We start from the raw sequence: 26,994 nt of genomic DNA on the forward strand, positions 1-26,994 counted from the left end.
AGTGTATTTTATCACGTTTTATAGTGTTTTAAGAAATAAAGGTCTGTTCATACTACACTATCTTGTACATATTCCTGTCTCGCATTGGTGGAGGTGTCGTAACGGACGCATCCCCGATGCCATTGAGGATAGAGGGTGTACCCTGTAAGCTGTCTCCAGTAAGCTGTCTCCACGTGGGGTTCGTGTGAGGAGCGGATTAGAAGGGGAGCAAGCACAGATTCTCTCCACTGAATGTATTGGCGTTTATTATGCGAGTAGGATTCTTTCACATCTCAGATAGGGCTCTGATTGCTGTAACACACTGCGCAATCAGGTGTGTCTGTTTATCTGTTATTTCAGACGGTGTATCCATCTACATCAAGGACATCATCCCATCTGGAGCATCTATATCAGAGCCCAACTACCACCTTAAAGACTAGAGACTGCCTTAAAGATCACGGTATCTTGGACTTTAGTGCTGGGGACTTTATATTTGTTTGTTCACTGTTTATATCAGGTTTGGAAATACCTGTCATTGTCACCTAGCTGCTTTTTTCTCACAGCATTTTGTAAGTCACTTTGATATTAATTTGATGTTGCACGAGCACTTATCATTGTTTTAGCACAATATTGTTAGCACTTAGTTTAGTGTAGGTTAGCGCTTTTGGAGGGGTTATTTTCTTTGTTTTGTTCATTTTTCTGGTACCTGAAGTGCTGGAACCAGGCTTACAATACAGAGATACAGAGATACAGATATACAGATGTATTACTGACAGGTAGGGGTAATGGCTGGCTTGACCTTTATTAAAAGCAGTCACATTTACCCCCACCATCACAGTGGCTGCTCATTGTGGGAAGGGGTATGCCTCAGGGTGGGGTATCGTCCAGCCGCACAGCTGGCTCTATTAAGGTTTGGGGGAGAGGCTGTTAGGTAGCATTTATTATTAATCCATACAAATGCAAGTTTTGCATATATTTCTATATGGAAATTTAGACAAAAATAAGACCATTATTGGAAGTTTTCTAATGCAATGAAACAGAGGCAGTGCATCCAATGTTAAAGGGCAGTCCAACCTAGGACCAAAATGAATTCATAGAAGCTGCGTATTTAAAAGGTTACATGTGGATGATGGATGTCTCAACAAAAGATGTGACCGGCATCATTATAAAAAGCCAATTCCTTTGTTAAGCGTACTAGGAAAACGCTACATTTTATACCGCATTGTTGGATGAGCGAGGAAACCCAATTCCTTCATAACACGGAAAGAAACAACGGAAAAACAAACTTTGAGACGCCATCAATTTATATATTTTGTCTCCCAATTGTGTTCGTAGTCTCAAACTTCAGTTAAAAACGGTAATGCCTGGCCAATTTAATTCTCACACTATTGTGTGATATTATACAAACCTATCAATTAGCCTGGTTTCCACTGACAGCCTAGGAGGTAACGACAATGAAGTTGTCCACACAAAGGCGGCTATTGCCTGTCACGATGATCAAGCACCGTGTTGAAGTCCAACAAAAATGTAAATACTGAATATCACTTCAACTCACAGTATTGCGGCTTGATCCAGTTAATATAATATCACAAAACTCTTCCATGTAACAATCTCATCCACAACAAAACTAGGAAAGGTGAAAAACAAAAACAAAAAACACAATTTATTATTCTCAAGAAGGCCGTGATGTAAGAAAGTTATACGGACATCGTGGGTACCATGGAAACCGATCACAAGCCTATCGCGCAGCGAATTATCATCACTGCCACCCAGACGTCAAAGTAAATGTGCAGATTGTTCTTTACAGTTAGTGAAGTGGAGAAATCAAAACATTCTGTCTCGCGAAAATTCAGCCGCACCGTCGCTCTCGTGCATGAGCGCTCCATGGCCGTCCCCATTGACTCACACCCGCTTGTTTGCGGGGCGCGCGACGTCTCCCTGACTATGGACGCGGCCTAAGTAAGGATGGAAGAAAAGGTGCCCGCAAAATTTCATCAGAATCGATCAAGGCTTTTGGCTTGTGGAGAGAGAACACACAAACACACAAACACACAAACACACAAACACACAACCAAAGAGGTTTCAAAGTGTAAGGGAAGTCTTCACTTAACTCGCTCATCCAATGAGAAACAACAAGAGACTGGACTAAGTCGATGCAAAATTATACATTGCTCAACCTCACCATTACAAAGGAAAACAGAATATTCGATCCTGATTGTGTACATCTTACTAGTCAACGCAAATGGGAAACTCCAAGTCTCCACCCAAAACATACACCCTAAAATTAGATGGTACTCTCCATATGATATGAATAAGCACTAGAACAGTCACATGATACTCTTAAATATACATTTATTTAGAAATCCCATATACAATATACATAATCTCAAACCACACTGTAGAACCCCCCCCCCTATAAAAGTCTATGAACCATTCCAGAAAGAATGTCTTCAATATTGCAATAATCATTCAAGACGGGCTCTATAAATTGCAATTGCACAGTCAATTATCCACTTTAAACATGAAGAAAGTTCATATAATGAAGAGGCATGAAATTGCTGTTTCCTCCCTTGATATATACTGCTCATGTGCACTAACGTACCATACATAGCTCTCCTTTATTTAGGAAAGACAGAAAATGTTATTTTTATGAAAACAATGGGTAATCAGCTCATGATATGTTCTAGGTGAGCGCCACCAGCTCTGCTTGGCCTAGCAGAGAGAGGTTGACTGCTCCTTTATGTAATGGGCTACTCATATTTATAAAAAACAGACATCTAAAACAGCACGAACTCTCTGGATTGTCATCCGCAGCCGCGACAGACATAACAATAATAAAAAAAACCTTAACAAAATGATCCATTTAATGCCCTAGATAAAGGAGAAGGTAGGTACACTCACAATTACGATAAAGAGTTGCCACGTGTGCTCAGAAAGGCCCAGCGAGTTGGAGTATAGCAGATCCTGGGAAGAAAGAAAACCGTATCCCCAGTGGTCAAGAGTACAAGGAACAACGTTTTCGTTCTAGTGTGGACCTTTGTCGTGACCAAAACGTTGATCCTTGTATGTTTGTACAACGAACAAAAATTTCGCCAAGACAACTGGCGTGCCGTCTTCTTTCTTCTTACCATGTAATGTCCTGCCAGGTGTTTAAGTGGGCAAACACCGGATATTTCAGAAGAGGAAGATCGGAGTCCCGTGGGAATTCACTACACCCCCACTTCAAATACCAGTTTCAATATTTCATCTTCACGCTCCTTTCCAGAACAAAGCAGGAGATGCTGAAGAGATGAAGCTGGCGAGATCAGAGGAGTACACATCAAAAGGCTTAAGCCGCACATAATTGATTAAGAAACGACATTAGAGACAAGCTCATGCCAGTCCTCAGCGAGGCAACATTTGATGGAGACAGACATGGTTGTGTCCGTAGGCAAGTGCACTTTGGCCCAGATACACTAAAGAGTGCTAAACTTTAGCGGCTATTCAAATGAATGGGAGTTAAGGCGTGCTAAAATGTAGCACCCTTTAGTTCAGCAGAGCTTCGGATGACAATCAGCACAACAGCTCTGAAATAACCGCATATAATGTGTGTGGTTTCCTGCAGCAAGATAGATCTTGGCAAGGGATGAGCTCTTCTGCACAATAAAAAAATAAAAAAACTTTGCACTTCCGTTACGTTACATGAGCAAAAGTATATTCCTTCAACTGGCTTTTTAAAGGCATTAGCAGAAGAGCCAAAATATAGCAACTGATGCGTTTGGTAACCTATTTTAAAGTAATTAAATAAGAAACTAGATTTGATTAAAAATCCAGTTGAAGAAAGAACGTTTGATTTGAAATGGTTTTGTTCTCAACTTTGGATGGGACGTCACAATGAACCTTTTTGCTGCTAGGGCAATGCATCGCTGGCCTCATTGGCAAAGAAGGGACTGATCCTAGCAAGTCTAAATATTCTATACATCCTCTGTTGTGCTTTTATGCCCTTTGTTCTTGAGCAAAGATACTAATACGTTGTAGACATCATTGTTTAAAAAAAAGAACAACAAAAAAACACAACATTTTTAAGGCGTTTTTTCAAAGCTCTGGACATTGAATGGAAAAGTCAGTACCAAAGGTATTTAAAGCACTACAAGTAATTGCTAATTGCTTGAATGCCAGGAACATAAACCCTCAGATGATTCTTATATTATCGATGATGTAGCCTCTTCCAGCCACACTGCACATTTCCTACACTTGTCTCAACCAAATGGAATGAAAAGTTATAGTGCATATTTACTAAACAGCCTCCTCGCACAGCACACCTCCCGGCGCTGTCACACACCTCCCGGCGCTGTCACGCACCTCCCGGCGCTGTCACGCACCTCCCGGCGCTGTCACGCACCTCCCGGCGCTGTCACACACCTCCCGGCGCTGTCACACACCTCCCAGCGCTGTCACACACCTCCCGGCGCTGTCACACACCTCCCGGCGCTGTCACACACCTCCCGGCGCTGTAACACACCTCCCGGCGCTGTCACACACCTCCCGGCGCTGTCACACACCTCCCGGCGCTGTCACACACCTCCCGGCGCTGTCACACACCTCCCGGCGCTGTCACACACCTCCCGGCGCTGTCACACACCTCCCGGCGCTGTCACACACCTCCCGGCGCTGTCACACACCTCCCGGCGCTGTCACACACCTCCCGGCGCTGTCACACACCTCCCGGCGCTGTAACACACCTCCCGGCGCTGTCACACACCTCCCGGCGCTGTCACGCACCTCCCGGCGCTGTCACGCACCTCCCGGCGCTGTCACGCACCTCCCGGCGCTGTCACGCACCTCCCGGCGCTGTCACGCACCTCCCGGCGCTGTCACGCACCTCCCGGCGCTGTCACGCACCTCCCGGCGCTGTCACGCACCTCCCGGCGCTGTCACGCACCTCCCGGCGCTGTCACGCACCTCCCGGCGCTGTCACGCACCTCCCGGCGCTGTCACGCACCTCCCGGCGCTGTCACGCACCTCCCGGCGCTGTCACGCACCTCCCGGCGCTGTCACGCACCTCCCGGCGCTGTCACGCACCTCCCGGCGCTGTCACGCACCTCCCGGCGCTGTCACGCACCTCCCGGCGCTGAAACACACCTCCCGGCGCTGTCACACACCTCCCGGCGCTGTCACACACCTCCCGGCGCTGTCACACACCTCCCGGCGCTGTCACACACCTCCCGGCGCTGTCACACACCTCCCGGCGCTGAAACACACCTCCCGGCGCTGAAACACACCTCCCGGCGCTGTAACACACCTCCCGGCGCTGTAACACACCTCCCGGCGCTGAAACACACCTCCCGGCGCTGAAACACACCTCCCGGCGCTGAAACACACCTCCCGGCGCTGTAACACACCTCCCGGCGCTGTAACACACCTCCCGGCGCTGTAACACACCTCCCGGCGCTGTAACACACCTCCCGGCGCTGTAACACACCTCCCGGCGCTGTAACACACCTCCCGGCGCTGTAACACACCTCCCAGCGCTGTAACACACCTCCCAGCGCTGTAACACACCTCCCAGCGCTGTAACACACCTCCCAGCGCTGTAACACTACCCAATTTTAAGAGAGTGCTGAAATAACTAGTGACCCACAAGGGTTATTTAGTTACATAGCAGATATATGTCCTATATAGAAGTTCCAGTCGCCCAGTAAAATAATTTAGGCGTGCCGGGCCTTTGGCAAGCTTGTAATAAAAAGACAGCAGTACACATAGCAGAGCATTATAACCTTCATGGTTTATATTTACCAAGGCATAACAGTAATTCTTAAGTAAAAACAAAGGCACATATGCATCCAGCAAATATCTAGAGTATAGGGATAGGATTATTTTTCATCAATGTAATTTTTGCCCCAGCGTTCCACTAGTTTTGTTTTGATACACAAAGCCCAATGAGTTCCCACCATGATTAGGAGCTAGTTCTCAAACCATATCAATAGCAGGATTTCATACGTTAATTGCGGATTCCCATGGACCTGGTTCTGCTCTATTATGACAGGTTCTGCCTCCTCAAGCAACACCAAGTGATCATTGGACTGGTCTGTAGTCCAACTGATGTCAATTAGGCTGTGCTTATTGTGTCGGCGACGCAACGGTCGCTGGAAAATCAAATAGAGATAACTTCCTGCGATCGCGACCAATCTGTCGCTCCGTCGCTTACTATAAGCGCACGCTACGGCGGCAGCGCATGTTTTGCCGCGACGTCGCGCCGCTGTCACTATAAGCGCAGCCTTAGATTATCAGGCAAGCCATATAAGGTGCAACCTCACCCATTATCAACTTGGCTAAACACATCATTTGCTAGAGCGGCCAATGACATTACTACCATAACCCCTTCCGTGCCCTATAAACGTACAACGCACTTCATGAACGGTGACGCCCTGGGGGACCTTACGGCTCTTGCTCTATGACATGGAGTTATGCTAGTTTTCCAAGGGGCGTTCCGGATCTCAGAGAACCAACAGGCGTTAACCCACCAGGATGCAACCACATTAGCGCTCAGAAGATCAGTCATGTGATTGACAGTGCCAGAGGGCCCGTGGCCAGAGGTAGCAGGACTCTTGTCAACCATGGCAAGGTAGATCCTTCAGCAGCTCGTAAACCACACACAAGGAAATACAGGCAGACTGTTCCAAATTTGCAGCAGCCTGGGTGCTCCGAAGATGATCGACCAATGCATAGGCAAAGTGTAGGCCGAGCACTCACAGGTTTGAATGCAAAAAGTAATGTGGGACATTTATTGAGGTGAGGATTAACGCCTCAAAATTGACATACTTAAAAGTTACTATATAATTATACTTAAACAAGTGTAGTTTTAAGGATTGCCATGAAAGGGAGACTACGATTGTAATAACCCGAGTCCTCGGCTTGTCTCAACCTTACGGTTTATTTGCTTATCCCACCCCGTCCCAAAGGCCCAACATCACTAAACTATGATACGAGTTTCTCATCCTATGTGCCACAATCTTCTATGCCAGGAAGAAGCACACTTTAAAGGGAATCTATCCCACTTACAAAGTCCAAGGAAGTTTAAGAGAGGCCTGCATGAACGTGCAGAAATGGTGCTTTAGAAGGATAGAAAGAACGAAAATCCTCAAACTACACAACACAGCTACAACATGGGAAAGAATCTCTACATAGAAACAAGTACTCTTATCACCACTTTCCTGCCTAGTTCCATCCGTAGGAACGAGTTCTACTCCCCTCCAGCCAGGGTTAGAACAGACGTTTTCTGGCATGCAAGGAAGGAAAACCTCCCGAAATCTAAAAGAACAAAATCTGTTTGCTAGATCCCATCAGAAGATGCAACGTCTGAAGGGCTCCACTACGTCAGATAGTGGCATGAATAGGACCATTATGACCTTTATACGTCTCGTGTCTGAGGGATGGTAAAGCTTTGTATCCTCAGCTGGTCACGGGACTATCAGCTGAAAACGACTTGCTCTGCTTGCTAATCCCCACTTAATCATTGATGCTTTAACCCTTTCTTATCCAATGTCAGGGAAAGTTTCCTTTCCTGGAGAATTTCAGTTGTTCCAATATTCCTAAGGCACTGCCTAACATTGTGGAGACTTTTTGCTATATAGTCCAAAAACACAAGAGACTTTATAGCACTACAGGACTAACACGGTTTAGTAAATTTGGTCTATAGCGCCTATTGTAGGGACCATTTTGCCAATATGGTCTATATTAAAACAGAAAGAGAGTCCCTGGAGCTGAAAGAGAGTCTGGTTCAGCGCAGAAGTCTCCCATCCTGGTAAAAAAATAATATTTAGGGGGGCAGAAAGAAAAACCCAACATGGGAACTGCAGCTTTAATCGGGGAAGGAGAGACATTTCCAGCCAATGGAAAAGGCTACTCAACACTCACTAAAAAAAAAACAATAAAAGAACGTGCAACAATTAAAGATCATACAAAAGGACCTTTCAGTTACCACTATGTTCCACAGAATATACAAATACATTTCAAAAGAACGGTTTGGGGCTGGACTACTTCTTTAATGCTGTAATATGGGAGCTTATCATGATCTCTCAAATGCTCTTATTAAGGTGACAAATCCCTGAGGAAGTTATAACGAGAAACACCCATGTATCTCAACACGCAAGACGCCTACAATATCAAGTAGTGAAAAGTAAACCATTAAAAAGGGGAGAGCTTTAACCTATCCGACAAAACGATTAGTTCAATATAGTCTTATGTGGAGCTGGATCATTAGGAAGGCAGAATAGTTTACAAATTCAGACGACATGTGGCTTGCAGATCATCACATACGTCCTGGTTCTGTCACTTGGTCGGTACCAATATTTATACAGAAACAGATCTGGACATACTGTATGATGCATGTAAGTAGAACACCACCATAGGGATGCTGCATTAAGAGTCCCCCGCAGTCTCCCGCTGGATTACCTTTACGTACCAACATGAGATAGCTATCAGACAGAGATCCAAGCACAGGGAAACCCCGAGACTCGTACCCGTTCCCCACTTTAACACCCTTACTTTTTATACGCTCAAAGATTAGTATATTTTTATTGTATTTTAAATGATCGCTATGCTTTCACCACACTGCACTATCACTGTCTATAAAACGGGACAACCCGGTTCTCCTTGTGACCTTGGGCAAGTCATGTATCTCTCTGTACCTCAGGCATTGAAATTAGATTGTAAGCTCTTCAGAGCAGGGACTAATTGTGACTGCAAAATTCTATATACAGCTGTATAGACTGGCACATTACATATGAAAATAATAATAATACAGAACAACAACATGTATACATTTAGTTTAACAGTTTACATTAGATATGAGGATAAAATTACCTTTGATGCCAGCCATGGCGGTGACTGTCCAACTCCTGAAGATATGAATATATATATATATATATATATATATGTATATACCAAAATATATCTGTGAGAATGTATATTTAAAATACGCTCTACAAGTTAATATGCATTACTGTATATATATATATATATATTTACAATTGGCTCTATATATATACCCTTGTGCTTGATAACCACACTAGCAGTATATACTGTATCATACAATGAATTACAACGGGTGACTCCCGGCCTGAACAAATCTCCGATAACAACACAGACCCCACTTCCTCCGGAAGTGTTCCTTCCTTAATTCCTTCCCCCTGTTCTTTTTTTCCCCGTTTAAATAAACTTTATTAAACAATAAATGACACCGGCCCTTTCACGTCGCCTTCTCTCCCCGCCCACGACAACAGCCAATGGGAGACTGTCACGTCCTGACACTAGAAAAATAACACGACAGGAGTGCTGATGAAAGTGTGTGTAATGTCAGTGTAATCCCGGGATTGTGTCCTGCGCCCCCTACTCGCTCAGTGTCCTCAGGGTTCTAGAACGCGAACGCTACGGGGTGCTTGTGACGCAACAGGGGGCCGTGGAACGCGGTGAGGGGGTGTGTTACGTCACAGAGGGCCGTGGAACGCGGCGGTGTGAAGGTTCGGAAGTGTGTGGAAGACAGCGGCGGAGATGGCAGTGGTCGCCGTGTTGCTCCTGACCCTTCTCCCCGTCCTGCAGCTGCTGTCACCGGTGCGGGGCTGGAACCAGCCAGGTAATGGGAGACCGGCCAGAGGTGCGCAGCTGGCAAGGAAAAGATGCACGGGTGGCGTTTCCAGGCAGGCCAGCTCGCACTGACTTCCTGCGGCTTGTTGTTGTGGAGTCAGTCTCATTGTTTTTTTTTAGCAGCCAAAAGTGTGATGGGTTTCAGTGGAGTGAAAATGCCATTGTGCAGGTTGAACTCCGGATTTATGGGTGCTTGGTCTCCCCACAAAAAAATAAAATTAAAAAAACTTAACCCTTTCACTGCCAGAGGGGCCACTGACCGTAAAAGTTAATGAAGCCTTACTGATTTCAGTGACTGGGACTCTACAAGTAGCTACAGGTAGATTTACTAAGCTCCAATGAAGCATATGGAAGCTTGACCCATTCAAGTCGGATCGGCGCTCTCGCAGCTAGTCCTATTGAAGAATATATCATTTTTATATACTTTTTGCTGGCTTTTCTTGGTTCGCTTTTGTCAAAATTAAAATTGGGGCTGGGGGAATAAAAGACACACGGGCGTACTAAAGGATTGGCAGATATAATACAGTTGAGCAAACATTTATTATTGTGTGTGTGTGTGTGTGTGTGTGTGTGTGTGTGTGTATACAAGTGCGTAACTCAAACATTGAAACCAATCATATTGTCTGGATCAGTGAACATTCGCATTACTCCCTCCAATAAATAACAATATTTAATAACATCAGGTTGAACTACCCTTGTGAAGTAGGAGCTATTTTAAATGAGGACCTCCAAATCAGTAACGAAATATTGCAGTTTCCCTAATGGCATATGAGGGCCGTGGCTTCAAAAGAATAAATAAGGATGGCTTTTTATAGGAAGTAGAAAAGTAAATAAAAAGTAGTGTCTATCTTCCATAACATTAACACTGTTAACTGTAAAAGTCATACAGGCAGTCCTCGTTTTACAATGCTTCGCTTTACAACGAATGGCTTATCCGACGCTGTGCAATGCATACCTATGTTCATTTTTGCAACGCCAAAACGGCTTATCCAACGCTCTTTTTTATGACGCTTTGCAACGTTGTGTGTATGTGTGTATGTGTGTGTATATATATATATATATATATATATATATATATATATATATATATACACATAAACAACGTTGCAAAGCGTCGTAAGAGCGTATCTATATAATATACTATATAATATTATATTATACTATATAATATATTATTTATTATGATATATATATATATATATATATATATATATATATAATACAGTATATACACTATATAATTTGTGTGTGCTGCATATCTTATTGCCTGCATAAAATATTTGGTGTATTTTAGTGTTAAAAATGTCTTCAGGAACGAAATGAAGTGTTTATGGCAGGCAGGTTATTCTCTGATCATATTGTTATTCCACTATAACCAGAAGGTGTTTGGAAATAACAGTTGAGGTTCTAGTTTTTGCTTCATTTATAGAACCGGTTTTGTGTCACTCGCCCTGGATCTGGTTTTAACTTAAAAAAAAACATTGTACAAAACATAATTATTACAATAATTTCAACTCGCATTGTTTATTGGCTCTGGCAGGGTATGCAGCTCATAATGGTACAGAGAGACCTTGCTCAAAACCCCTTGGTGGTAAATGCGTGCTGCCTGGGAGAGTGGCGATATAAACTAAAAGAATGTACCCTATCTTAGGTACATTCTTTTAGGGTATGCAGCTCCACACACAGCAGTAGCTGGGAATTTTATATATACAAGAGCTAGCAATCTCCTCTGTGGTACACAATGCACGGGACAAAACAAAGCCTTTATTTTCTGCCGCGTGTGGTTTATTTCTGTGTTTCACACAATGTCTGCAGGAGGCTTGATGGCAAGAGAGCGTAAGGGACACATTCTCCTGTGGTCATGTGCCATGGGGAAGTGACGTTGCTTGTCACCAAATGTATCAAGGGAGGCATGTTTCTTTGTCAGTTGCACTGAATTGCGTGTACTCTAAATAATGGCAATAAATGGGATTATACTTCTAACGGGGCATTATATATATATATATATATATATATACATATACATATACATATACATATGCATACGTTACCGTTCCAAGGGGGATACCTGAGGAAGGTCCCTTTTTGGAGGACCGAAACGTTTGGTTTCTTGATGTATCACTATTTTCACCAATACACTTTGTGAAGTTTTCTACAATTGATTGCTATCTCTTGCTTTACCAGACTTGGAACGGTAACGTATGTCTATATTATCCATATGGGGCAAGCACCTACAGCCTATCAGCACCTAAGGAGTGCCAACTGTTCTATTTGACTATATATATATACTAGCTGAGAGACCCGGCGTTGCCCGGGATGTAATGTTCCCGTTCCTCTCTCTCCTCCCCCCTCTCTCTGTTTGTCCCCCATTCACATCAATCCAGTCCCCCCCTCCCTCCCTCCTTTACAGCTTCATGTAGCGTGTGTGCGTCAGTCACTGTGTGTTTGCTCGCGCGTCAGTGAGTCTGAGGCAGAAACACAAACACACACAGACTGACTGACGCACACACAGTCAGTGTGTGCCTCAGTCAGTGTGTGCGTGCGTCAGTCAGGCTTTGTGTGCGCGTCAGTCAGTGTGTGCGTGCGTGCGGCAGTCAGTCAGTGTGTGCGCGCGGGGCGTCAAAGGCAGGGGGGGGCGTCAAAGGGAGGGGGGCGTCAAAGGGAGGGGGGGGGCGTCAAAGGGAGGGGGGGGGCGTCAAAGGGAGGGGGGGGGCGTCAAAGGGAGGGGGGGGGGCGTCAAAGGGAGGGGGGGGGGCGTCAAAGGGAGGGGGGGGGGCGTCAAAGGGAGGGGGGGGGGGCGTCAAAGGGAGGGGGGGGGGCGTCAAAGGGAGGGGGGGGGCGTCAAAGGGAGGGGGGGGGCGTCAAAGGGAGGGGGGGCGTCAAAGGGAGGGGGGGGGGCGTCAAAGGCATGGATTCCTCCCCCTGCATGAGGGGGGACGCAGTGGACAGGAGGGGGGACGCAGTGGACAGGAGGGGGGACGCAGTGGACAGGAGGGGGGGGCAGTGGACAGGAGGGGGGGGCAGTGGACAGGAGGGGGGGGCAGTGGACAGGAGGGGGGGGCAGTGGACAGTGACACACACACACATACACACATACACACACACACACCTCAGTTGATGCGCCCTTTCTCAGTTCCGTTTGGCGCCGGAGGTGGGGAGCGACACCTACCTGTACTTCCGGGCGCCGCCACCGTCTGACTCGGCGCCGCGAGGGAGGAAGGGGGTCCGCCATCTTACGCGCCGCGTGGCAGCTGCGGGAAGCGAGGTGATTTGGAGCGGGGAGAGGTGATTTGGAGCGGGGAGAGGTGATTTGGAGCGGGGAGAGGTGATTTGGAGCGGGGAGAGGTGATTTGGAGCGGTGAGGGGGGAGAGGTGATGCCGCTGGGGAGGGGGAAAGGTGATTTGGAGCGGGGAGGGGGAAGAGGTGATGCCGCTGGGGAGGGGGAAGAGGTGATGCCGCTGGGGAGGGGGAAGAGGTGATGCCGCTGGGGAGGGGGAAGAGGTGATGCCGCTGGGGAGGGGGAAGAGGTGATGCCGCTGGGGAGGGGGAAGAGGTGATGCCGCTGGGGAGGGGGAAGAGGTGATGCCGCTGGGGAGGGGGAAGAGGTGATTTGGAGCGGGGAGAGGTGATTTGGAGCGGGGAGAGGTGATTTGGAGCGGGGAGAGGTGATTTGGAGCGGGGAGAGGTGATTTGGAGCGGGGAGAGGTGATGCCGCTGGGGAGGGGAGAGAGGTGATTTGGAGCGGGGAGAGAGGTGATTTGGAGCGGGGAGAGAGGTGATTTGGAGCGGGGAGAGAGGTGATTTGGAGCGGGGAGAGAGGTGATTTGGAGCGGGGAGAGAGGTGATTTGGAGCGGGGAGAGAGGTGATTTGGAGCGGGGAGAGAGGTGATTTGGAGCGGGGAGAGAGGTGTGTGTGTGTGTGTGTGTGTGTGTGTGTGTGTGTGTTTTATTTATTTTTTTGGACCTTTGGCCCATCACTCCGCCTCAGGCCAATGAGAGGTGTGGGGGGCGGGCCAAGGGGGTGGTGTGAGTGTGTGAGGCCAATGAGAGGTGTGCGGGGGCGGGCGGGCCAAGGGACCAATGAGATTGCCGCTAGGGACACCGGACATCCAGCAGGCAGGCAGGCATGCATGCAGGCAGGCAGGCAAACATACAGTGCTTTCACTAATATAGTATAAGATATATATATATATATATACATATAGCTAGCCAAAGGGTTTAACTAAATAACCAAGTACATTTTATTATTATTGAAGTATTTAAACTTTATACTTATTACTTTATATGTGTTGTCAATTTGATGTAGCATTGGGCACCCCTGTCTTTTGTTGTATACATTTGCTACGCCCAGTAGCACTCTTTTTGACATAAATATATATTCATGATGTGGTGGGTGTGGGAGTTTGAGCTACCTGGGAATGTGTGTTAATATATACAGCTCAACCCCCTTATAACGCTGTGTTTGGGGTCCAAAGAATCACATTGCGTTATAAGTGGATCGCGTTAGAAATAATGTACAATTGTATGCATTGTACAATAAAGTATTTAAGATAACAATAACCGTGTTGTAAAGTATTCATAAATATGAAAATTGGAGCCACGCTTGCATCGCGTTTATAAGCGGATTTGTGTTGTAACGGATCGTGTTATAACAGGGTTGAGCTATATGTGTGTGTGTGTGTGTGTGTATGTATGTATGTATAGTATAGTATAGTATAGTATAGGCTAAAGCAGTAAAATTCAGGGCATTATTGAAAACCCTGCCCTCTGATTGGTTAAAATTCTGGGCATTATCCAATCAGTAATGTCTGGAATTTAGCTGCTTGCAAAGTGCAGTTTTCAATGGGTTTATTTCCAGCCAATCAGCTTTCAGAACAGCTGAGACAGGGCAGGGGATTGGTCAGGACGTATCAGCCACGGGTTTCTTTGTGGCTGCAGTTTGTGTGTGTAGAGGTGCTGTGTTGTGTGCGTAGAGGTGGTGCTGTGTGGTGTGCTTGTGTGTGTAGAGGTGCTGTGTTGTGCTTGTGTGTGTAGAGGTGCTGTGTTGTGCTTGTGTGTGTAGAGATGCTGTGTTGTGCTTGTGTGTGTTGAGGTGCTGTGTTGTGCTTGTGTGTGTAGAGGTACTGTGTTGTGCTTGTGTGTGTAGAGGTGCTGTGTTGTGTGTGGTGTGCTGTTGTGTGTGTGTGTGTGTGTGTAGAGGTGCTGTGTTGTGCTTGTGTGTGTAGAGGTGCTGTGTTGTGCTTGTGTGTGTAGAGATGCTGTGTTGTGCTTGTGTGTGTTGAGGTGCTGTGTTGTGCTTGTGTGTGTAGAGGTACTGTGTTGTGCTTGTGTGTGTAGAGGTGCTGTGTTGTGTGTGGTGTGCTGTTGTGTGTGTGTGTGTGTAGCAGCAGTTTGTGTGTGTTGAGCTGCTGTGTGTGTGTGTGTGTGTGTGTGTGTGTGTGTGTGTGTGTGTGTGTGTGTGTGTGTGTGTGTGTGTGTGTGTGTGTGTGTGTGTACACAGAGGGGGCGGCAGTGTGTGGATATAGATATCTGCAGTGTAAGCGTGTATAGAGGTGGTTTCATGTATTTACCATTTTATTTTAATTAAAAAAATCTATTTAACTATACAAAAGTGTCTATTATTTATGAAAAAAGCCTACATTTAGCCTATAATAGCAATAATCCCCTCAGAACAGGGCATTACTGGCCAATAATGCCCTGGCTGGGTTAAAGTCCCTCGGCTTCGCCTCGGGCCTTCAACTCTTCCAGCCAGGGCATTATTGGCCAGTAATGCCCTGTTCTTCAGGGATTATTACTTAAGTATAGTATAGTGCAATCCATGCCCATGGTGCTTCACAGCAGTACTACACAACAAAATAATAGGTGACATAATGGGAATAAGCGCTTCAGACATGAAAGTAAACATTGGGGAAGGGAGTCCCTGCCCGGAAGAGCTCACACTAAGCCAATCCCTGGATGCCAGAAGTGAGTCTCTGATGAATTGTCTCCCTCGTCTTTCTTGCAGAGCGAGTGTTGCTGAGGGATATCCAGGCACTCACACTCCATGCAGACCGATACACCAACTCTCGCCGCACGGCGCCCGTCCCACAGCTCAAATGCAGCGGCGGCACTGCCGGGTGTAGCGCAGTGATGCCACAGGTGGTGCAGTGCCACAACCGAGGATGGGATGGCATTGACGTCCAGGTATACCACGTTACTACTGCCGCTTCTGGAAGATTAGTTTGTAATGCCGCAGCTTTGCCCCTTTTTCCATCTGAGTGGCCAGGGTGGCCTAACTAGCAGCTAAAAGGTTCAAATAAATGTTAGCCGTGATTACCACTTCCTTTTTAGAATCTGGATAGATTGTTGCAGACACACGTCCCAGTGTTATCTCCTATTAAACTATGTGACTCTGGGAAGTCACTTTATGTCCCTGTGCCTCAGGAACGTAAATTAGATTTTAAACTCTGGGCCAGGGATTATGTGGCTTAAAATTGTGGGGGTTTTTTCTCTGTCAAGAAACCGGTTATTATCGCTATTTTTATTATTAAAATCACCGAAACGGGGACAAGTTTCAGAAACGGCAGCTTTTTGCATCTTGGCCCATATTTATTAGGTGGTGCTATTGCATAAGACACCTTCCGCCTCAGGAAGACGACATCGTGTCCCTTTCAGGTGAATAGCCTCGCTTAGTAAATATGGGTTAGTTATTTCAGTGCAGAAATTCTCTGAGGGACCAGCACAGAACAATCCAGAGATCAGTGCTACTCTGAAGAAGACGAGTTAGCGACTCCTAGTGTAAGTGGCGTGTTCACCATTCCCAATTACTGATGTCGTTTTTCAGCCAAATTTTAATATAGTGCCAGGCTTGTACATACATAATGCAGCTGAGTTTTAAGCCAGGTTCAACAAAACCCTGAAGAAGGGCCAAATATGTCTTAAATTCCAATGTTGGGAGGTCTGCTAAACAAGGTTTTCTGTCCCTTTGCTTCAGGACCCCGAGCCAGACACATTTGTTTTATGAACATGTAAGCACATTCACGTGTTTGTAGATGTACTTTTTTTGGTCGTTCAAATATTTAGTGGCCCAGAAAGTACATTTGAAAACCCCAGACCCAACCCCTTTAATAAACAAACACCATCAACAATGTGCACTCGTTAAACTAAAAAAAAAAAATATATAGAACTATGTGTATGAATATATTTGTGTATAAAGATCACTTTGCAAGATTAACATTTAGTATTTTCAAATACATATTGTACCCCCTCCCCCTAATTAACTATTACAAAAAACACACACTGTACACACAAAAAATACATTGTTAAAAAAAGAAATAAAAAATACAGTGTAAAGTCCAATAACTTTTGTATTCGGCGTATCTGAGTTGCTACCAAAAAAAAGTTATTTTCTGCAAAAACAAACAAAACAAAAAAAAACAGAAAAAGACAAAGCGCCCTAATAGTGCAGATTAACCTTTTACTTCCATCAAATCGAAATCAAGTAAGACTCGCACTCACAATAATAGAACACCAGCACAACGTTTGAGCTCCCGTACCAGCTCTCTGAAGTTTTGACCAAGCATCTGACATCATTGTGGTTTAGCTGCTGGATTCTGCCATTACCTGGTCCATTCGCCGCTCTACAAGATACCAGGACTAACCATCTCCCTTACATGTTATATAAGTTCACTGGCTTACAAAGTCACATTAGTGGAGAACGTAACTTCATCTTTTTTTATTTTTTTTTCCTCAGTGGGAATGCAAGGTGGACATGGACAACTCTTACCGATTCGGGAAAGTGGAAGTGAACTGCGAGGGCTTCGACTACCCTGAGGATCCCTTCGTGCTTCAGGGATCCTGCGGGCTGGAGTACACTCTGGAGCTCACAGACCAAGGTCGCGGAAGATCTCAAGAGGGTTACGGCAGTAGTGGCTTCGGCTCGGGCTTCTTCCAAGGGCAGTCGAAAGGTTCCCAGAACACTCAGAACTCCTCCGACGCTAGCGGAGCAATCGTCTTCGCGGTGGTCATGCTGCTTGTGTACGGGGCGTACAAGTTATTCCTGAGCGGGCCAACGACTCAGCAGCCTCCCCCTGATCAGTACGGCAATGAGTACCAAAGCCACACTTCCAATACCGCTCCTCCCCCACCCGGCTTCAAGTCAGACTTCACAGGTATTTCGAGTTCATGGTTTTGTTTGTTTTCTGTGGTGCTGCCAGAATTGTCCGTGCTTTGCCAACAAGTTGGATACAGCTGCAACAGGTCATCTGCACTGATATTCACATTGTTTTTATTATAAGACTAGCTGATATACCCAGCGTTGCCCGTGATGTAATGTTCTGCCTCCCCCACCCTCCCTCTCAACTCCCTTCCCCCCCTCTTCACAGCTGTTCAGGCTTCCGCCCCATTCTCTCCTGACTCCCCCCCCCTCTCTCCTGACTCTCTCTCTCCTGTCTCTCTCTCTCTCCTGACTCCCTCTCTCCCTCCCTCTCTCCTCCCTCCCCCCTCTCTCCTGACTGAATACCACCCCCCGCCTGTCCGCTGTGCGCCACCATCTTTCCGGGGGCAGCTGCAGGAGGAAGGGGGTCCTTCTGGAGGCTGCCTGCCCACTGCCTGTCCCCCCGCCGGGGAGGGAAGTGAGCATTGGCGGCTGGGGCAGGAGGGCCGTGCCGCGCTTCCCCTCCGCCCGGGAGCCGGAGGGGGGGAGGGAGAGAGGAAGGGAGAGGGAGAGAGAGAGAGAGTTGGGTGACGTCATAGAGCCGGGTGACATCATAGAGCCACCATTCTGATTGGCCAGAGGCTGAGGACCAATCAGATTCACCGCAGCTAGTACCAACCTTTCGATTTTATATATTAAGATATATTTCAGATCATAGTACAAATGGAGATCAAACAACTAACAAACAAAAACAAAGGGGGTTTATTGTAAATACGCTGAAGCAGCCATTCAAGGACTTCAACAAAGGGTTGTGGCTGAATGGCCTCTTCCAATAATATAGACTATAACCCAGAAAGATGCTATTCCAGCGCAGATGTGACCTAAAAAATAAATATATATTTTCATTCAAGTAAATTAAGTAGTGGACATTAAGTAGCGACAGGTTTCATTAAAAGCTAGTTAGAGGCCTATACCTAGTTTCCTTGTTGCATTCGTCACAGCTGAGTTTTAAACCGGTATTTAAAACTTCACAATTGGAAAGAACATTGAGACATTGTTTTTACCTAATTTCTCAGACAGAAAACTGCCAGCAGGATGACACTGTCAGGATGGAAAAGGCAAAGTAAAGACAATTGTATATCAAAACAAAACTGTGGGGCATTTAATTAGTGTCATTCGGCCTTTCAAGTGGTCTGTGCTTATCTGCTGTCCAGTTCTGATTGGCACGGGAAAGCGTTGAATTTACAGAGTATTGTGTTCAACTCACTGGATATCACTTGCAGAAAAGATCATTTTTCATTCCTCCTTTTTCATTCAGTTTCATCAGCAGGTTTTGGTGGGTTTGGTGCCAATTCAGCCTTCGGCAGCCAGGCCAACCAGGGGCCCGGGTTTTGGACCGGCATGGGAACAGGAGGCATATTGGGATACTTGTTTGGTAACCGGAGGTAAGTGATTGCAATGTGAGGCGTGGCAAATTTGGTAAAGATTTGTTTTAGCTGAACAAGAACGGGAACTTGTCATTTGGTAAAGTCCTACTTGGAAGCAATCCATGTTTTTTTAGGGAACGATTTAATGCCATTGCAATCTTTCAGAGGTGAGAGGGATGTATTAAAGGTGTGTGTGTGTGTGTGTGTGTGTGTGTTGTGGCAACGCTCAATTGTGAAGTTAAATGTAATTCTGTCGCTGCGAGGAGTCACAGAGTAGTCATTTATAAGGTGCACTTTCACTTAACAATAAGTGTTGAAGTTGCAGTAAAGGGCAAGAATAGCAAAACTACTACTCGCCACATTGTACCAACGACCTGTGCAAGCGTAGCTTGGCAATCCTGTTGCATAATACATGATGAGTAGAGAATGGCACATGTAGGTAACCTTACATTCAACAGGTGCCTGCTGATCTCCGTGGATGTTGAATAAAGCTATGAACCATGGCAGGGTAGAGGGGACTTGAAGTACCCAGAGGCGACAATTACTATTACTGTATATGAATAGTAGACTCCATTTTTCTTCCCATGTTTCAGCTTACCTCTCACCCCAGTGGAGGACGCTGGAACCTCTCTCTGTTCACCTGCTTAACAGCAGTAACGCAAGACTGCATTCATAACCCTAAAGGATCAGGGGCGAGATGAACACAAAAAAAAGGAATGATAGTTTCTCTGATGATATTAAATTCTTCAAATGTTATCAGATGGACTACATTATGTTGTTTGCACACTGTTTCTATTGTACACGGAGAAGGGGGGGGTTCGATTTTTCAGCAGCCAGAATACTTGAAAAACTGCATTTGGATAACAGAAGTCCTGGAAGTGGAATATGAAGATAGGAGGGGTTAGGGAACAGCAGGAAGTTGTTATGGGAAGCCCTAGTCGCCTATTAAGGGTCTGTTCACTGAGATGTGAAAGCCATTATCTGTTGCCATTCTTTTTATTCATAATGGCTGTCTCCTCTCGGGATAGAGCTTTTGGTGTCTTGCCATCTGGCAGACTGCTTGATTCCCTTTGAAAATGAACAGTGTTTATGAAAGAAGTTGGGAGCTCACCCTGAAGACCTGTCTGTGCAAGGAATTTGGGCCCCATGGCAGAGACTTGGGAAATCTCTTTCTTACACTCTCGCTTTGTTTGTGCCGGCATCTAAAGCCGAGAGCATACTACCCGCACGGGCACTAGGCCTGCACTACAAATAATAGTCACTGTGATGTTGTAAATGACATCACTTGTGTCATTATGATGCTATCCACTGGTATGTGCTTTGAAAGGTAAAATATGGTATCATAGAGTCTTCCGGCTTTCTATAATACCAACTCGTACCACTGGCCAATTTCACTCCTGTATGACAAGGGAGCTGAGCTGTTCAAAGCCAGGCAGTTCTGAAAATACTGCAGTATGGGTGCTATATGGGTTATAGGTAAACACTTACCCAAAGGCTAACCAATGACTGAACATTGCTGCAGACTGTTTAATGACCATCTCAATGTCAGTGAAACGGTATAGAAACACACATCAATGATTTACAGAGGTTCTTTCTTTTTTAATTTAGGGCCCAGCCTCAACCTTCATCCTATTTCAACGGCTGGGGTGGCCCTTCTTATTCAGGTCCAATGCATGGAAACTCTCATGCGTTCAGAGCCCCAGCGAGTTCAGGAGTAAGGACCGCCTCAGGTAAGGAAAATATTGACCCGATTTATTAAACCGTGCTAAACCTAGGAGAAGCCATTCAGTTGCCTGGGCCTCACTTTGCATTGTATCTGTGTGGAGATCTGGAGATGTTAACGATAGCTTTCCTCAGTAAAATGGACACTTTCATTGCCATGTCATGCTTTGTATTACCATTTACTTTCATATTAGTAGTAGTAGTGTGTGTATATATGTGTGTGTATGTATGTATGTATGTATGTATGTATGTATGTATATATATATATATATATATATATATATATATATATATATATATATATCTCTCTCAAATGGAAATATAACTGTATGCTCATTTGCATGTGTGTGTGTGTGTGTGTGTGTGTGTGTGTGTGTGTGTGTGTGTGTACTCATTTTTAATTTTGTGCTCAATCTACAAAGTCGCTGGGATACAATTCCAAATTAACTGAGCAGTCTACTTACTACAGCACCAGAAAAGGCCCGTTTTAAGACTTGCCTTCACTGGTCTCCAGGTTTATCAAAGATGCTGCCCATTCATCCTTTCCATAGAGTACCCAGCGCTTTCAAAATAGTTACCATGCTCATTTTAAAGCATCAGTACAGCAGCTTTCGGCACTGAGACAAATTGCTTTGGGTCTTTTTCCCAACATAGAGTATGTGAGAAATATACTGAGGATGAGGAAACTCATTCATCTGCCTGCAGATAAACATGGCGGAGTACTGCCCTAAATGTTGTGGTACTGTGCTGGATTGCATGGACAGCGGGGACATTTCGGGAATAGATTGTGTACAAACAGAACGTAAATAATGGGAATATTATATAGGCAGCAAGGAGGGGGCCGTGCGCACCAAAAAAACAATGCAAACAAATTAATGCAAATGAGTCATTTAATGACTGAACACAGTCCAACGTAAAGATCCAACGTTTCGGTGCAAGCACCTTCTTCACCAAACGCCAAATATCTAATTAACATATCCAGTTTGCGATGGAAACACTGCTTCGGACGGCGGCAAATATACAGCTGGGCTTATTTTACTACCGGGGACATGTGTAACTGCTTCCATCTGGGTCATTGATGCCTCTTTTCCCAAAACCTGAAACCTAGAAGTATTTTAAAATAATTGGTATTTATTTTGTAACCATTGGGAGCTGCGACTTGAGACGTGCGTTTTGGCTCCCGCAGGCTACTCCCTTTTTGTCTGACGTCACTGTGTGTCCAGCAAGTGCTTGTACAGTTGGAGATCAATCTCTGCCTCTCATCGTTACTAGTTCTCTGATAAGAAAGACAAGTAAAGTAGACACACAAATATTGCCATTGATGCGTTTGATGGAGAAAGTGCAGTGAAGAATAACGGGGTATTTGTCTTATTATTTTTACTTTGTTACCTGCAGGCTTTGGTGGAACAAAAAGAAGATAGATTGCGCAAATGGAGAAGAAAATGGGAGGAGGACCAGGAGTACCAACGTTATGTTCAAAAATTGTTTGATGGGGAGAGAGCTGAAAAATAAACCTGGGTCCTTTGTGCATCTGAGTGCATATTATTACACACGTTTTAATCAGAGGGTTTTCACTCGAGGCTTTTGATGCATATCCTGTTATGTTTGGGAACATGTTGAAATTCTTTAGTGCACCGTGAAGTATGATTTTGCACTTCTACAATGTCCTGGGAAAAATGGATTTGATTAAAATACTGATATGATAGGAAGTTTATTTTACGATTGCAATATGTTATTAAATAAATGCAGCGTAGCACATTGTTTTGGCGACGCATTGTAGGTTCTGAAATGGCAGCGACGTGATACTGGAAGATCAATTTCAATGGTTAATTCTTCTTACCTAAAAAAAAAAAATGTTTGCAACGGGCACGTGAAGTTTTATTTGTTACCCTTTTGATGCCAGGCGGGGTCTGCAACTTATTGCAGAAAAGGTGACGTAGACCTCCCATGGTCTTTTGCAACCAAGGCATTGGGTGCCCAATTCAATAAGCCCTGAAGATTCCCATTCAAGTCGATGGGAGTTTTTCGGGCTTATTAAATAAGCCCCCTTTATTTGCAAAGAAGGTACTTGACCTGAATTCTTACCCAGACCCCACGGTTATTAAAATCTACATGGAATCTAAATATTTTCTATGTACTTTGTTACTGACGTGCCTGATAGTAGATATCGTTGATTTAAAATGGTCTTTTCCATAACACTATGAACATGGAGGCTCATTGGCTGGAATGCATGAAGCCGCAGTACAGGACATGACGCCCGATCTGACGGTGACTGTCATTCACTTGAATGAGAATTACCAACAGAGCGGGTGCGATGTCTCGCTTCCTGACTCCCGGCCATTCAGCATTTGGAGTGCCATTCCCGGTTTACTCACAGAAGAGCGATAACTTGTACCACTGCTGTAAATTGGGCAGCTGTGCATAACAACTGCAATCTCATTTCATGCTGTTGCTTAATATTTATGGAATACTTTTAAAAGAAGGCTTTCGGTTTTGTGGGTATGATATTTTATGCAACTCAAATTTAGAATAGTATTTTCTTCTTTTTTTTCCATTGACAAATCAGACAAAGTAACAAATCTGCGCACAAAGCCCCATAGCAAGATTTGGATTCCACACTAAATACACATTTTTCCATCAGATTAATGGCCAGAACATGAGCTACACTAGAGAACCATATTCGGTACAAGTAGTACTACCCTTCTGGATAGACATGCTAGCACCATGTGTGATTCTCTTGTCTCCGTATGTAATGTGTGAAAAACATTCACAATCATTTTGTTTTAACCAGCTATGTGTGTCTATTAATTTAAATGTAGTCAATTGTAAACGGTAAAATACATGTAAGAGTTTAATTCTAAAGTTTGATCACCTTCTGTAGAAGAGGCGGCACCTTTTTAAACCGTCATGTTTTCTAACAATAGAGAGCTTTATTCTATACAGCATATGCAGAAGCGGCCATTTGGGGCATTTTTATGCGAAAATGCCCACCGACTCAACGGATTTTGGCTGAAAATATCCCAACATCCATTTTGGCATATATAGAAATAACGACAGAGGACTTTAAATTAATCCGTGCAGTACCCAGAACCCTTTTCACCTATTTCATTGTCACAAATTTTACAGTCTGAACAAACATTGTAATGTGAATGAAATCCAGAAAATATAACATAAATGATATATTAATTTTAACACAGCAGTGTGTGAATGTGTCTGTTGTCCAGCTATAGCATAGTGACCTGATTTTGGAATTTCTAGAATAGTTTTAAATGTGCTGGGGGGGGGGGGTTGGTAAAAAAAAAAGATTACACTGTTTAAAGATGAGATTTTTCATAAATGTCTAGATTAAAATCTAAATATTTTAGAATGTTTGGTTACTTGGTTTATAAATATTTATTAAAACCGCAATGAGCATTCCGCTTTTTATTCTCCGTTTAGCAAAAAGTCACGTTTTTCATAGCTCTGTGCTTATGAGTTAGGTTTTTAATCAGATAAAAATGACATCCAGAAAGTGGTTAAAAAAAAACAAAAACATTTATTTGAAAAAGTATGTTCCTTTTTCCCAATAGATTAGGTACACCACCATTGTTGTAACACCCCTTACCGCTGTCATTCTCTAGTGTTTTCTGAGTGATGGAGATATATTGTTTTGAAAACCTTGTACAAATAAGAGAGTGATGCCATAGGGAACCCTGAGTCATTGCCAGGATAGAACAGGAACCTCCCTATTTTAGGCCCTTAAAATGTGCTCCGACTTGCAAAATATTGTGGTCATGTATGAGCTCACCTGCTACAAACAGAGAAACTGCAGCAACTCAAAGAAACAAATCTAATTGGAAGTTGTGTAATATTTTGGTATGATGCATTTGGTGCAGTTTTTATTTGTTCTTTGGTAGACGGATACACAAACTCCCCCCGATTTCCCACTCCCCCTCGTTTTCAGAGTTCCTCACGGCCACTACCTGTAAAATGGTAGCAGGAGCGTGTCCAGTGATATAGAACCCCGAGTGATTTACAAGATGGCACAGCCATCATAGGGTAAGCCAATATAGGGAGGTTCCTTTCTCCTCTTTATAATAATAATAATGAGTGTGGATCTCTGGTTTCTGGAGAGGCACATTTAAATGTGAAAATAGGGGTAAAATCTATAAACGCTGAAGCGGCCATTTGGGATGTTTTTGGACAAAAAGCCTTATTGAAGTCAGTAGGGATTTTTGTCTGAAACGTTGGTGTGGAGTTTATGGGATGGCAAGTTTAACATGCATATTAGTCAGGAAATCTATTATGACAGTATCCCCTCATCTTCAGAACTGTGAAGCAGCTTGACCGTAGTTAAGTGAATAGCGCTAATGTTGTTTAGTAAATAAGCCCTAAAGTGAAAGGTAAAGCTTTTTATAGCTGTCTCTTCACAAAGGGTAGGAATATAAGAGATTTAATATAGGTAGGCAGTGAAAAAATGCTATGTTTCCCATTTCCCTATTTTATTTCTGATTACTGGTCCTCAGAACAGGATAATTAGTCTAATGAAAAATACAAAAGAGAATGTAGCAACACATTTTGAGAGTTTGCAGAAGTTTGCAGTTTTTTTTGTTTTGTTTTGTTTTTAAAGAAAAATGGCAGAAATGATAGTTTGGTTGCTACAATCTTACCAGTCTACAATGTAATTCCTCCAGTTGTTTATGGAAAAAATTAAATCTTCATTTGCGTTTGTGTGGTGACTTGGTTTTAATATGAATACTTTCACAAACGTAGATGATTTCTTTCTGTATGTAATAGTAAATTTGAAAAATAAACTGATTAGAGTGGTGACTCAAGTACTTTTCCATTTTCTTTGTTGTAAAAAAAAAATTATATTTGCAACTTAGATTTTATCTTTGGAACTTTTGTCTTTTTGTATTCTGTTGCATTTTAATTTTTTTAGCTGTATACAGCAGCAAGCATAAGCTTATAGTGGTTGTCCATGTTAAAATGGATTTGAAGCAAAAGGTGACGCTGTGTGCATGTCATTTCCCAGAATCCCTGACTGCAGTAGAAGCGCTGTATGATAAGACGGGTGCGCAAACTTTTCAGCCTGCGCCCCCCCTTACCTGGTATCTGGCGTCTTTTGACGTCACAATGTCATGTAACGCTGCGTTGCCCTGGCAACGTGCCGCTGGAAGCCGCCGGAGACCAGGTAAGGGAAGCTACATTTAAATGTCATTTGGAAGAGTGCGGGGCCTCTAACCGCCGCCCCCACCCCAGAAAATCTCACCCCCCCCCCCCCCCCCCCCAGTTTGCGCACCCCTGTGCTAAGACATAATGGTGATAGGCCGGGTTGGAGACCTGTGTGAGATGTGAAGGTGCTCACAAGTGATATTCTCTGCTGCATGGTTGGGGGGGGGGGGGGGGGTTGTCATTTTTATTTTTTTAAGTGAAACTTCTTTAGTGGCACTTAGTTCTGATGGGGCAAAACTGGAGAGATGGAGACGAAATGTGAAACGGATGTGTCACGGCTCCCTCCCCCGCTCCCATGTCTGCTGTCATGGCGATGCTCCTAACGGCCGCCATTCCCCCCACACGTCCGCCGCCGCTCCTAACTGCCGCCGTTCCCCAGCCGCTGCGCGGTAGTCATGGCGACGCTTACGGACGCCACGGCTCGGAGACCTCCCTGCGCTGCCGCTGCTGCGTTAATGAGAAGGACAGCTTTCCCCCCCCTCTTCCCTCCCAAGTCCGCTCACCCTCTCCGCCATCTGCCGCGAGCCGAGCCCGCTCTCCCCCTCCTCCCCCCCTGCCCGCTCTCAAGACTGCATGCTCTAGCAGTGTGGCACTTCCGGTGCCCGCTGCTTGCGAGTGCGCGCAGTCCTGCCTGCTCTGCCGCCGTGATGTGAGGGGGTGATGTGAGGAGGTGCAAGGGGTGATGTGAGGAGGTGCAGGGGGAGATGTGAGGAGGTGCAGGGGGAGATGTGAGGAGGTGCAGGGGGAGATGTGAGGAGGTGCAGGGGGATATGTGAGGAGGTGCAGGGGGTGATGTGAGGAGGTGCAGGGGGTGATGTGAGGAGGTGCAGGGGGTGATGTGAGGAGGTGCAGGGGGATATGTGAGGAGGTGCAGGGGGTGATGTGAGGAGGTG

General features: G+C 45.0%; 2 protein-coding genes across 3 annotated transcripts in view; one reads left to right on the forward strand and one right to left on the reverse strand.

Moving 5' to 3' along the window:
* The window catches only part of LEPROTL1 (leptin receptor overlapping transcript like 1), a 25,260-nt gene extending 15,653 nt beyond the window's left edge, over positions 1–9,607 (reverse strand). Inside the window, exon 1 of the mRNA XM_075607393.1 lies at positions 8,824–9,607. Within this exon, the coding sequence (XP_075463508.1) occupies positions 8,824–8,839 (16 nt within the window). The 5' untranslated portion in view covers positions 8,840–9,607. The remainder of the gene's footprint in view (positions 1–8,823) is intronic.
* SARAF (store-operated calcium entry associated regulatory factor) lies at positions 9,214–25,701 on the forward strand. 2 transcript variants are annotated; one of them, XM_075607371.1, is made up of 6 exons: positions 9,214–9,613; positions 15,609–15,787; positions 17,337–17,754; positions 19,057–19,183; positions 20,774–20,895; positions 22,283–25,701. In XM_075607371.1, exons 1-6 carry the CDS (start codon positions 9,511–9,513, stop codon positions 22,306–22,308), a joined length of 975 nt encoding a protein of 324 aa, XP_075463486.1. In that variant the 5' UTR covers positions 9,214–9,510; the 3' UTR covers positions 22,309–25,701. The 2 variants fall into 2 exon arrangements, with proteins under 2 accessions (XP_075463486.1, XP_075463494.1); XM_075607379.1 differs by having other exon boundaries at positions 9,217–9,592.
* The last annotated feature ends 1,293 nt before the right edge of the window (positions 25,702–26,994 follow it).

Source organism: Ascaphus truei, chromosome 1 (assembly GCF_040206685.1).
Source record: "Ascaphus truei isolate aAscTru1 chromosome 1, aAscTru1.hap1, whole genome shotgun sequence".
Lineage (NCBI taxonomy): Eukaryota > Metazoa > Chordata > Amphibia > Anura > Ascaphidae > Ascaphus > Ascaphus truei.